Here is a 13,436-nt window from a genome sequence, read left to right on the forward strand (position 1 = left end):
ATTAATAGAGATTGAATAAAATTGCTGCATATCTTATTTAGATTTAGATAGTATTGTCTTGGTGGAATATCATGGTTCATTTAAAATAATATCTCATTTATATATACATACATATATATATATCTTATCTTATGATATAATGATATGATCATATGATTGTATGATGATATGATTATGAATCTTATATATTCCAGTAAGTTACATAAACAAATCTCTCTGTGAAGCAAAACTTAACTGGTTAATCTTAGAAACCAGGCCTTTACGAAGCATGCATTAATATTCACATTCAGAAAGCAGAAAAATGACTGAACGTTTTAAAACTGGATTTTTAAAGGATGGCAAAAGCATTGACTAAACTAGCATACCCATAAAAAATTAACACATATTTTTGGAAAATAAAATGCACTCTGATAGAAAAACATATGAGATGAGGCTTTTAGTCCAGACTCACAAAAGCAGAACTGTCTAAATCTGAGCGATGTTTTAATAAATTTGAAGGAAGAGGTATTTTAAAGCTTATTTGGACTATTATTATTATTATTATTATTATTATTATTATTATTATTATTATTATGAGAGGTAACCGCAGCAACATTTTCCAGATAAACAAATGTCTAATTATATAAATTCCAGTAGAACCTCTGACAATATGGTTTCCTATTCACTGAGGTTACCATTTACAGCAATAAATCATTTGTAAATGAAAGCTGATTGTAATGGCAGCTGAAGCAAAAATATTCTGTGCCTCCTCTTCAATCATATGCCTTTAATAGCCCTGTTGTGCTCCTCCTCTCGTCACTTTTCTCTTCACTTTTCACCATAGAAATACAACATTGCAGCTAAGGACCAAGGAGCGGTAACTACCCGGCTATGGCCTATGGATCTTTTAAAGAGTAGTATGTGAATCTACTCCTGAAGTGACCAGAATTGAATGCCTTGGTGCTGCATTTGCTAAAACATTCTGGCAAACCCACAGACCCACCTAGAGACTCTGAAGTGTTACATTTTTGGTGGGTTTGGTCCTGTAGTGAACAAATACCCCTGATGATGGAAATACCCCTGCTCCAGTCTAATGATTGTGCTGATTTATGTTCTGCTAAACATTGGCACTAACATAGTTGAACTTGGACACCTGATGGAGTGCACATCAGAGAACTTCGCTCACAGTGTCCTCAATTTATCAGAATTCTGTAACATTATAAATAAAGATCTCATTTCTATAGTTAGAAGTTTTCCACATGTTATGGCACATCAAACTAGTTTTAACCACCAAATAGACATTGACGTGACTGATCTAAAAGAAAATATGAAAAATTTAAGCAAATGTGTCCTGCAGGATTTTTCCAAAGCCATACATCAACTAGACGAACTGAAGCTCCTTTTAAGCAGAATATTGGCTGCTGGATTGGTGATTTACTTGTTTATGGATTCATCCATTTACCTGAAGTCATACTTGACATCTTTGAGATTTGATAATGTCTACATTACTGGGCTGCTCAAGAAAAACGCAGAGAGTAAAGGAATCAAAGTGAACGCAAAGGATGTAAAAAATGGAGTGAACGTCACCAGTATCAGACTCCTTAAGAACTCAAACTCAGTTTCAAAAGAACTCCTTAAGTGTTTACTTCCCATTCTCATGATCACTATCTGTTGATGACGATCATGCTCCTAGTCCTTGACTATATAGTGCATTATGCTGTGGTAACAGGCGGGCCTTGGCTTTTGGACATTCCACCTACTGACATTTCCATGAACATTCATTTTAAGGTATGTTTTGTATTTCTTATAACTGGTGCTAGTAAACATGTTTTTATTGAGAAAGAACTGCCATTAACCACTGAAGTTAATGTAAAAACTGTAATTTTTCATATCTTTTATCTTTTTAGGTTGATTATATGTTTCACGTCTGTCATGTATTTGACTATACAGTAAAAGCCTTACCATATTAGCATTATCAAAACAGCTATCCACCATGTGACCTCTACTCTACAAAAATAATTAAATCCATCTTCCTAATTACATGAATAACCTGTAAAAATGCATGATTATCTTTGCATTAATATCCTGCTTTCTCTGATCCTTTTATTCCGCTTCATGTGAACAGGTACAGTTCTTTGCACAAGGCTTGGTTCTCTTTCACAGTTTCATAATAACAGTAATTAGCAGTCTGAGATTTTATTTTATAAAACATGATTAACAATAAGGTATCAGGTCTGTGCTAAAGAACAGAGAGATGATATTTTACTGCAAAATTGAAAGGTCTGTGTGTACAGTACAAAACAAATAAATTCTGTTCAATCAGACAGACATAAATATGTATCTATATGTTTAACACTGGGCACGGTGGCTTAGTGGTTAGCACGTTTGCCTCACACCTCCAGGGTTGGGGGTTCGATTCCTGCCTCCGCCTTGTGTGTGGAGTTTGCATGTTCTCCCCATGCCTCGGGGGTTTCCTCCCCCGGTCCAAAGACATGCATGGTAGGTTGATTGCAATCTCTGGAAACATTGTCCGCAGTGTGTGAGTGAATGAGAGTGTGTGTGTGCCTGCCTTGCACAGGCTCCCCGTGACCTGAGAATAGTTCGGATAAGTGGTAGAAAATGAATGTTTAAAACTGAAAACAGTAGTTTATTATTGTTCAGTAATGACAAGCATTTCATCTCTTGTTAATCCTAATAGATTTCTGCAGACTCACAAATATACTGTATGTACATTGCATATGCATACATACAATCACAGAAAATATTGTGTACTTTTTATTATATATATATACTATATATATATATATATATATATATATATATATATACATATATATATATATATATATATATATATATATATATATATATATATATATATATATATATATTTATATATATATATATATATATATAAATATAGATAGATAGATAGATAGATAGATAGATAGATAGATAGAAAATGCGTGTGTTTGTGTGTGTATATGTGTGTGTGTGTGTGTGTGTGTGTGTGAGAGAGAGAGAGAGAGAGAGAGAGAGAGAGAGAGAGAGAGTGTTTACATTTTTGTATAAGTGCTAGACACCATTATTTGTGCACAGCCAAGAGGATTTAATTCTGTTAGCCTACTACTGACATCAAGTGGACATTTATAGACATATCATCCTTGCCTTGTTCTACAGAGATGTGGAAATTACAGGACATACAGTATTATGTTTTACAATTCTCAGTCTCCAATTGTTAATAATAAAAATGTATTTAATAATTTTATTATTTAATAGTAATAAAAAAGCAATTATTTCAGAAATATATTTGCAGTTAAATGTTTAAATAAAATGAGGTCAACTTGTCATTTTCAATCAGTAGTCAGATATCTGCCTTCTGGCTTTCCTCAGTGTGTTTGACTACATTATCTTTTCTTGCAGGCAAACAAGCATATAATCTAGCAAGTGGTAAAAACTTTAATATACTCATCATTTCCCTGCATCCTGCTCTCGGTACTTTCAGTTTCTGCTTGTTTGGCCAGCATTTTCCTCTTCTTGGTGATAATTTGATCAATAAGAAATGTAATTCTTTTCTCTTCCTGCACCTGGAAGAAAGAAGAGGCCACTTTTCTGCGAAGGCGTCGAGCGTAGACCTCCAAGAACGTGAGACCGTAGCTGAGGAAGTAGAGCAGGAACAGTAAAAGTATCACTCCCGCATTCAGCTTGCTTGGCCTGGTCTTGCACTGAGTCACATCAGAGCTAATGGTGGCATTATACCTTCTGACGAAGTTCAATATGTTAATGCTTTTACAGTCAAATGCCTGACAGATGTGAAACATATAATCAACCTAAAAAGGTAAAAGATATGAAAAATTACAGTTTTTACATTAACTTCAGTGGTTAATGGCAGTTCTTGCTCAATTAAAAACATGCTTACTAGCACCGGTTATAAGAAATACAAAACATACCTTAAAATGAATGTTCATGGAAATGTCAGTAGGTGGAATGTCCAAAAGCCAAGGCCCGCCTGTTACCACAGCATAATGCACTATATAGTCAAGGACTAGGAGCATGATCGTCATCAACAGATACAAAGTGATCATGAGAATGGGAAGTAAACACTTAAGGAGTTCTTTTTTTGACAGTCTGATACTGGTGACGTTCACTCCATTTTTTACATCCTTTGCGTTCACTTTGATTCCTTTACTCTCTGCGTTTTTCTTGAGCAGCCCAGTAATGTAGACATTATCAAATCTCACAGATGTCAAGTATGACTTCAGGTAAATGGATGAATCCATAAACAGGTAAATCACCAATCCAGCAGCCAATATTCTGCTTAAAAGGAGCTTCAGTTCGTCTAGTTGATGTATGGCTTTGGAAAAATCCTGCCCGACATGTTTGCTTAACTTTTTCAGATTTTCTTTTAGACCAGTCATGTCAATGTCTGTTTGGTGGTTAAACCTAGTTAGCTGCTCCACAACATGTGGAAAACTTTTAACTATAGAAATGAGATCTTTATTTATAATGTTACAGAATTCTGATAAATTGAGAACACTGTGAGCAAAGTTCTCTGATGTGCACTCCATCAGGTGTGCAAGTTCAACTATGTTAGTGCCAATGTTCGGCAGAACATAAATCAGCACAATCATCACACACAGTGAGAGAACAAGTTTGCGTCCCTGTTGGGTTCCCAGCGTTGGAAACATCAGTGTGAATGCACAACGAAAAGGATGTACGAGAAATGAGAAGAGCAAGATGGCTATTGTGTAGATGCCTGTGGCGATGCCCGCAGCCTGGGGGTGGTACCTTAAGAGCCCACTTAACCAGTGGAAGAGTAGAGCACCTGTGCTTGTGGAGATAATCAAACAGAAGAGCAGGAGGGTGAAGACTTGTTTGGCGCTCTGTGGAGAAGGAGTTGAGTAAGAGTACCAGAGGAACTCCAGGCCATTCCTCAATGACACCCTGAGAAGCAAAATTAAAAGGTTAGGATATGTGATTGCAATGTTATCTTACACTGTAGATCTGCCGCTTCACAAAACATCTAATTAGAGTTAACAGCAGTAAGCAGCGAACCAGCTTCATGATAATTTTGACATTCCATCAAGCAAAACTTGAATGTATTGTGATCTACTGTACAACATCTAAACAGAGTACACACAGAAGCTTAACTTCAAGTTTACATGAAACTTCTGAAACTTACATTCACGATTCATTCTGTCAGAAAAGATAGAATCATATTATTCTTTAACAAATTTGTTCTGTCATCTAGTTATTAAACAATCATTTATCCGATTAAATAACTAATAATTGGCTGAAATTCAGTAGAGGTTGACAGTTTAAAATTTTAAGATCAAATTACAGTAATGTACATTTCACTATATATAATTCTTGTGAAATGTATTTTTTTTTTAACATTTAACAATATAGTTAGATTAAAAAAAATTTGAGCATGCATATTTCTGTCAAACCAAACAGAACACACACACACACACACACACACACACACACACACACACACACACACACACACACACATTTGTTATTTTAAATGCCAATTTCTTTTTCAGAACTGTCTAAAATAGACACACAATAACTTTACAATTGTTATGAATGGTTGAAGTCATAGTGACATGTACTTTGTACATTGTTAAAAATAAAACAAATAAATACAAAAGACTTGAAAAAATGACAAACCTGAATGCACGCCAGTTCATTTTTAAGAACATTTCGCTGTTTGTAGTAAAAATACAGCTAGTGCAGTAGATAAAAAGATGGACTGACGGACAGGGATCCAGATGGTAAAAAGAGAACAGCACAGTTTGTCAAAATCATATGGAAGTTCATAAACACGTACAGCAAGCATGTTTAAACGTCCTATCCCCTGGTCATCATGCTGCTCAAATTCATGATAGACACTCAGTGGTCACTGTGCACATAGAAACAAACTGTTCCTTGCAAGAAGGAAGAAACCATATATAGCATCCCCATTCTGTTGATTTACTGGTCATAAAAATGAAAAAGACAAAGTTACTATAATAATGCTGATGGTGAGAGGATTATTAAGACAATGAGGAATTAATACAGGAAACAAACTAAGATGCTAAATTAAACAAGAAATTGTTTAAATGAGATAAGGCTTTTAGTCAAGACTCACAAAAGCAGAACTGTAAATCTGAGCAATGTTTTAATAAATTTAAAGGAAGAGGAATTTTAAAGATTATATGGACTATTATTATTATTATTACGAGAAGAAACCGCAGCAATATTTTCCAGATAAACGAATATCTAATTATATAAATTCCAGTAAAAACATCTGAACATAGGGTTTCCTGTTCACTGAGGTTATCATTTACAGCATTAAATCATTTGTAAATGAAAGCTGATTGTAATTGCAGCTGAAGCAAAAATATTCTGCGCCTCCTCTTTAATATCCTTGCTGTGCTCCTCCTCTCGTCACTTTTCTCCATAGAAACCTTGACTTGCAGCCACACAATAATTCATAATACAACGCTGTAGCTAAGAACCAAGGAGCGGTAACTACCCGGCTATGGCCTATGGATCTTTTAAAGAGTAGTATGTGAATCTACTCCTGAAGTGACCAGAATTGAATGCCTTGGTGCTGCATTTGCTAAAACTTTCTGGCAACCCCCCAGACCCACCTAGAGACTCTGAAGTGTTACATATTTGCTGGGTTTGGTCCTGTAGTGAACAAATACTCCTGATGATGGAAATACCCCTGCTCCAGTCTAACCCATTATCAAAACAGCTATCCACCATGTGACCTCTACTCTACAAAAATAATTAAATCCATCTTCCTAATTACATGAATAACCTGTAAAAATGCATGATTATCTTTGCATTAATATCCTGCTTTCTCTGATCCTTTTATTCCGCTTCATGTGAACAGGTACAGTTCTTTGCACAAGGCTTGGTTCTCTTTCACAGTTTCATAATAACAGTAATTAGCAGTCTGAGATTTTATTTTATAAAACATGATTAACAATAAGAATGAGAGTGTGTGTGTGCCCTGCGATGGGTTGGCACTCCGTCCAGGGTGTATCCTGCCTTGATGCCCAATGACGCCTGAGATAGGCACAGGCTCCCCGTGACCCGAGGTAGTTCGGATAAGCGGTAGAAGATGAATGAATGAATGAATGATTAACAATAAGGTATCAGGTCTGTGCTAAAGAACAGAGAGATGATATTTTACTGCAAAATTGAAAGGTCTGTGTGTACAAACCAATTAAATTCTGTTCAATCAGACAGACATAAATATGTATCTATATGTTTAACATTAAAAACAGTAGTTTATTATTGTTCAGTAATGACAAGCGTTTTATCTCTTAATTGTTAATCCTAATAGATTTCTGCAGACAGCTGCAGGTCTTCAACACACACATACATGTGCATTCACAATTATATGTATATTGCATATGCATACATACAATCACTCAAAAAATATTGTGTACTTTATAAAATTGTGTGTGTGTGTGTTTACATTTTTGTTTAAGTGCTAGACACCATTATTTGTGCACAGCCAAGAGGATTTAATTCTGTTAGCCTACTACTGACATCAAGTGGACATTTAGAGACATATCATCCTTGCCTTGTTCTACAGAGATATGGAAATTACAGGACATACAGTATTATGTTTTACAATTCTCAGTCTCCAATTGTTAATAATAAAAATTATTTAATAGTAATAAAAAAGCAATAGATTTATTTCAGAAATATATCATTATCATTGATATGAATGTCATTAATTCACAATATAATTATTATTTATTATTAATATTAATATTTTTATAATATCATTGATAATAATAAAAGCATTGGCCATTCAATTAGAGGTGGCATTTATTCCTTGCACTTATACAGAAAATGAATATATGGATGGATATCATTAGATAAAATTTGAATATTTTAATTATACAAAATTGACTTTTGTCAAGCATAAATTTGTATTCTTTTCTTTTCCTTTCTTTTCTAAAGCTACAGTGGGCATGAAGAATGAACACACTTGATACGGAACACCAGGTCATTGCAAGGCATGTGGTACACACTTGTTCGCATACTATTTCAAACCTAAGGGGAATGTAGAGTAAGCAACCCTGCATCCCTGTGCCACTCCTACCATAACAAAGTCAGCATAAAATAATTTGCAGTTAAATGTTTAAATAAAATGAGGTCAACTTGTCATTTTCAATCAGTAGTCAGATATCTGCCTTCTGGCTTTCCTCAGTGTGTTTGACTACATTATCTTTTCTTGCAGGCAAACAAGCATATAATCTAGCAAGTGGTAAAAACTTTAATATACTCTTATCATTTCCCTGCGTCCTGCTCTCGGTACTTTCAGTTTCTGCTTGTTTGGCCAGCATTTTCCTCTTCTTGGTGATAATTTGATCAATAAGAAATGTAATTCTTTTCTCTTCCTGCACCTGGAAGAAAGAAGAGGCCACTTTTCTGCGAAGGCGTCGAGCGTAGACCTCCAAGAACGTGAGACCGTAGCTGAGGAAGTAGAGCAGGAACAGTAAAAGTATCACTCCTGCATTCAGCTTGCTTGGCCTGGTCTTGCACTGAGTCACATCAGAGCTAATGGTGGCATTATACCTTCTGACGAAGTTCACTATTTCATTGCGTTCACAGCCGAATATAACACAGGCATTATGCTTATAATCAACCTAAAAAGATAAAAGATATGAAAACAGTTTTTACAGATACAGTTTTTACATTAACTTCAGTGGTTAATGGCAGTTCTTTCTCAATAAAAACATGCTTACTAGCACCGGTTATAAGAAATACAAAACATACCTTAAAATGAATGTTCATGGAAATGTCAGTAGGTGGAATGTCCAAAAGCCAAGGCCCGCCTGTTACCACAGCATAATGCACTATATAGTCAAGGACTAGGAGCATGATCGTCATGAACAGATACAAAGTGATCATGAGAATGGGAAGTAAACACTTAAGGAGTTCTTTTTTTGACAGTCTGATACTGGTGACGTTCACTCCATTTTTTACATCCTTTGCGTTCACTTTGATTCCTTTACTCTCTGCGTTTTTCTTGAGCAGCCCAGTAATGTAGACATTATCAAATCTCACAGATGTCAAGTATGACTTCAGGTAAATGGATGAATCCATAAACAGGTAAATCACCAATCCAGCAGCCAATATTCTGCTTAAAAGGAGCTTCAGTTCGTCTAGTTGATGTATGGCTTTGGAAAAATCCTGCCCGACATGTTTGCTTAAATTTTTCAGATTTTCTTTTAGACCAGTCACGTCAATGTCTGTTTGGTGGTTAAAACTAGTTAGCTGCTCCACAACATGTCCAATACTTAAATCTTTAATATTTTTAACTTTAGAAACAAGTTCTCTTTTTATAATGTTACAGAATTCTGATAAATTGAGGACACTGTGAGCGACGTTCTCTGATGTGCACTTCATGAGGTGTGCAAGTTCAACTATGTTAGTGCCAATGTTCGGCAGAACATAAATCAGCACAATCATCACGCACAGTGAGAGAACAAGTTTGCGTCCCTGTTGGGTTCCCAGCGTTGGAAACATCAGTGTGAATGCACAACGAAAAGGATGTACGAGAAATGAGAAGAGCAAGATGGCTATTGTGTAGATGCCTGTGGCGATGCCCGCAGTCTGGGGGTGGTACCTTAAGAGCCCACTTAACCAGTGGAAGAGTAGAGCACCAGTGCTTGTGGAGATAATCAAACAGAAGAGCAGGAGGGTGAAGACTTGTTTGGCGCTCTGTGGAGAAGGAGTTGAGTAAGAGTACCAGAGGAACTCCAGGCCATTCCTCAATGACACCCTGAGAAGCAAAATTAAAAGGTTAGGATATGTGATTGCAATGTTATCTTACACTGTAGATCTGCCGCTTCACAAAACATCTAATTAGAGTTAACAGCAGTAAAAACCAATAAAGCCAATTACCCTTCAATTTTTCCTGGATTGCTTCATGCACAACGTCATTTCACCAGGAAATTTATCATTATTATGCCAGAGGTTGTTCTAGAAGCAGCATAAATGCTAAAACATGCATTGCATGGATACTGGGAAACCCTGACCTAATACAGTATGCTGAATAGTTTGATTAAATTTGCTCTGCAATTGAACTGCAGTTAAAAATTAGACCACCAATAGAGATTGTGGTGTTAGATGCAAGCTGTATAGGATATTGGGGCAACACCACTGTCTTGTATAGAATACTGTGTTTGTTGTTGTTTTGATCTTAGTATTATAAAGATCTAACCAGCCTCATGATATTTTTGTCATTCTATCAAGCAAAACTTGAATGTATTGTGATCTACTGTACAACTCAAAACAGAGTACACACAGAAGGTTAATTTCAAGTTTACATGAAATGTCTGAAACTTACATTCACGATTCATTCTGTCAGAAAAGATCATTATTATTCTTTAATCATATTATTCTTTAACACATTTGTTCTGTAATCTAGTTATTAAACAATCATTTATTGGATTAAATAACTGATTAGAGGCTGACAATTTTAAATTTTAAGATCAAATGGCAATAATGTGCATTTCACTATATTTAATTCTTGTGAAAGGGATTTTTTTTATCATTTAACAATATGGTTAGATTAAAATAAATTTGTGCATGCATATTTCTGTCACACACACACACAGAACACACACACACACACACACACATACACACACACACACTTTAGTTATTTTAAATGTCAATTTCTTTTCAGAACTGTCTAAAATAGACACACAATCACTTTACAATTGGCATGAATGGTTGAAGTCATAGTGACATGTACTTTGTACTGTACATCGTTAAAAATAAATAAATAAATAAAACAAAGTTGAAAAAAAATTACAAACCTGAATGCACGCCAGTTCATTTCTAGAAACATTTTGCTGTTCGTAGAAAAATACAGCTAGATAAAAAGATGGACTGACGGACAGGGATCCAGATGGTATAAAGAGAACAGCACAGTTTGTCAACATCATATGGAAGCTCATAAACACCTACAGCCAGCGTGTTTAAATGTCCTAACCTCTGAGTCATCGTGTTGCTCAAATTCACATGATAGACACTCAGTTGTCACTGTGGTGGTCACAAACAAACTGTTCTTTGTGAGAACTAAGAAACTAAATATAGTTTCCCCACTCTGTTGATTTACTGGTCATAAAAATGAAAAGACAGAGTTACTATAAAATGCTGATGGTGAGAGGATTATTAAAAAAAATAAGGAATTAATACAGAAAACAAGCTAAGACACTAAATTAAACAAGAAATCAACTTAATGAGAAAGCAATTGTTTTTTAACCTTACATCCCTTGTATTTAGAATAAAAATATGAAGAAAAACATTATCCTATTTGTCACTTTTTTATGAAGCATGGGGACAGAGAAACATTCACACAATGGATCCAGCGAATGAGCCATCATGTGATAAGACATAACCAGATATTCATTCAACCCAGTGAAGACAGACATATATATTTACCCAGACTCAGTATGAATGAAGCTGAAGTTGAATAAAGTGAAGATATTTGCATTGTCTTCAAAGTCATAATTGAGATACTCTTTATGCTAGCTTTGTGAATCTGTGAATCTAGTGAACATCATTACATACTGGTTCCTTCTAATATTAAAAGTGTTGTGTCACATGAATGTGTGTATGTGTGTGTTTTAGTGGACATAAAAAGACAAACAAGCAAAGGCCTCACAATACCTTTTATTGAATTCACAGTATAGACTGGACTTTCTATAAATCTGCTCTGCATGTTCCATTTTCCAGTAATGAACCAGACGTGTAAACATTCACTCCACCTTTAAAAAGTAATAATGGGTGTTTTTTTTTGCATTGTATATCATAGAGAAATAGGTAGTGTTTATTCTGACAGTAAAAAACACTGCCTGTCCCCAGCTTATACTGTCATTATACTACCCCTTTCCTTATATTTCCTGAAAGCTTTATTTTCATTTTCATTCAACATTTTTATTTATAATATAGTGTATTAAATGTATATGTAACTACATGTTCTGTATATGTATACTTTCCACCAGTAGTTTAAACAATACAGTTTAACTGAATCCAGTGCCAACAATACACAACCTTTATCTTATTGCACAAATCATGATTTACAGGTTACAATTGCAGTTAACCCAGAGTTCCTAAAACACACAAAGATGATCATTTACATTCAATTACATTTGCAAACAAACAATTCTAAGTCTAAATCCTAAATTAATGTCATGTTATCATGTTAGGCCCATTAATCACTTTAGTCAATTAACTATTACTAAAAGATAAAGCAATTTTTAACAAGTTCCTGAACATAGATGTGTGTTACATATTTGTATATATACAGCTCTATACCGGCTTTATATACAGTTTACATTCCATGTGTTAAAGAATCTTAAAAACTAATTACTAATTTATTTTGAGTGTGTTGATAAACAGTCTTTAAGCAATATTACTAATATATTTTAAGTTATATATATATATATATATATATATATATATATATATATATATATATATATATATATATATATAACTTAAAATATATTAGTAATATTGCTTAAAGACTGTTTATCAACACACACAATATACACACACGTATCCACGAGGTAAACCCCATACCCGATGGCTTGACGTCCTTGCGGGCGACCTTCAACAACAAGGAGTTGCTATAGAGGATGCAGAGCAGCTGGCACAAGACCGTCAGTACTGGAAACAACTAGTTCATCTGGTCGGCTCAACGCACAGGGATGGGACACCCCCCTACCCATCGCAGGATATATATGTATATACGTATATATATATATATATATATATATATATATATATATATATATATATATATATATATATATATATAAAACTCAAAATAAATTAGTAATATTGCTTAAAGATTGTTTGGTACAAAGAGGTTAAAGAGTCGATGTGTGACTTGAGTTTAAATATAATGTGTCACTATTAATCATTGGTCAGTAACTCACCGAAAGGTAGATTTATGGTCATACAGTGCTCTTATTGTTGAATAGATGCTGTATTACTACTAAAAATTACACATCCTTGCCCACACAGTCCAATGACTTTACTCATGTATTTCACAAAAGAGTGAAGTCCTGTAAAGTCACCCTCAATTATACTGAATTAGCTAAATCGTTTCTGAACAGTCTGCATGTTTAGAAAGAGTAGGTGTTTAACAGAAGTAAAACTAAAACGTGGAACCATAAACATGACCAATTTGTACAAAAAAAAGGAACATGAAAGAAACATAAAAAAAAAAAAAAAAAAAATAGTTTCGGTTTTATAATCCGGTTCCCTAAATTGTCTTCAAAGATGCCATAAAAGGCTTGATATAAACAATCCTGTGACCACATCATAATAATCAAATTCTGTGTTAATGCACCAAGTTTTAAACAAATAAACCTGTTACACTAAAGTCATTCTTTGGTTCACAGAATACGTAAATTTTT

At 34.6% G+C, this 13,436-nt stretch overlaps 2 protein-coding genes across 2 annotated transcripts; both read right to left on the bottom strand.

Moving 5' to 3' along the window:
• Nucleotides 1–3,296: 3,296 nt before the first annotated feature.
• Nucleotides 3,297–5,718, bottom strand: LOC132853554 (osteoclast stimulatory transmembrane protein-like). The gene is made up of 3 exons (XM_060881390.1): nucleotides 5,656–5,718; nucleotides 3,930–4,923; nucleotides 3,297–3,809 (listed from the first exon to the last, which is right to left on the bottom strand). The coding sequence occupies exons 1-3, from the start codon at nucleotides 5,685–5,687 to the stop codon at nucleotides 3,420–3,422; spliced, it is 1,416 nt and encodes a 471-aa protein (XP_060737373.1). The 5' UTR covers nucleotides 5,688–5,718; the 3' UTR covers nucleotides 3,297–3,419.
• Nucleotides 5,719–7,796: 2,078 nt separating this feature from the next.
• Nucleotides 7,797–10,947, bottom strand: LOC132853591 (osteoclast stimulatory transmembrane protein-like). The gene is made up of 3 exons (XM_060881453.1): nucleotides 10,824–10,947; nucleotides 8,773–9,781; nucleotides 7,797–8,642 (listed from the first exon to the last, which is right to left on the bottom strand). The coding sequence occupies exons 1-3, from the start codon at nucleotides 10,853–10,855 to the stop codon at nucleotides 8,175–8,177; spliced, it is 1,509 nt and encodes a 502-aa protein (XP_060737436.1). The 5' UTR covers nucleotides 10,856–10,947; the 3' UTR covers nucleotides 7,797–8,174.
• Between the last annotated feature and the right edge of the window lie 2,489 nt (nucleotides 10,948–13,436).

The sequence above is a fragment of the Tachysurus vachellii genome, chromosome 11 (genome assembly GCF_030014155.1).
Source record: "Tachysurus vachellii isolate PV-2020 chromosome 11, HZAU_Pvac_v1, whole genome shotgun sequence".
NCBI classification, from domain to species: Eukaryota; Metazoa; Chordata; class Actinopteri; order Siluriformes; family Bagridae; genus Tachysurus; species Tachysurus vachellii.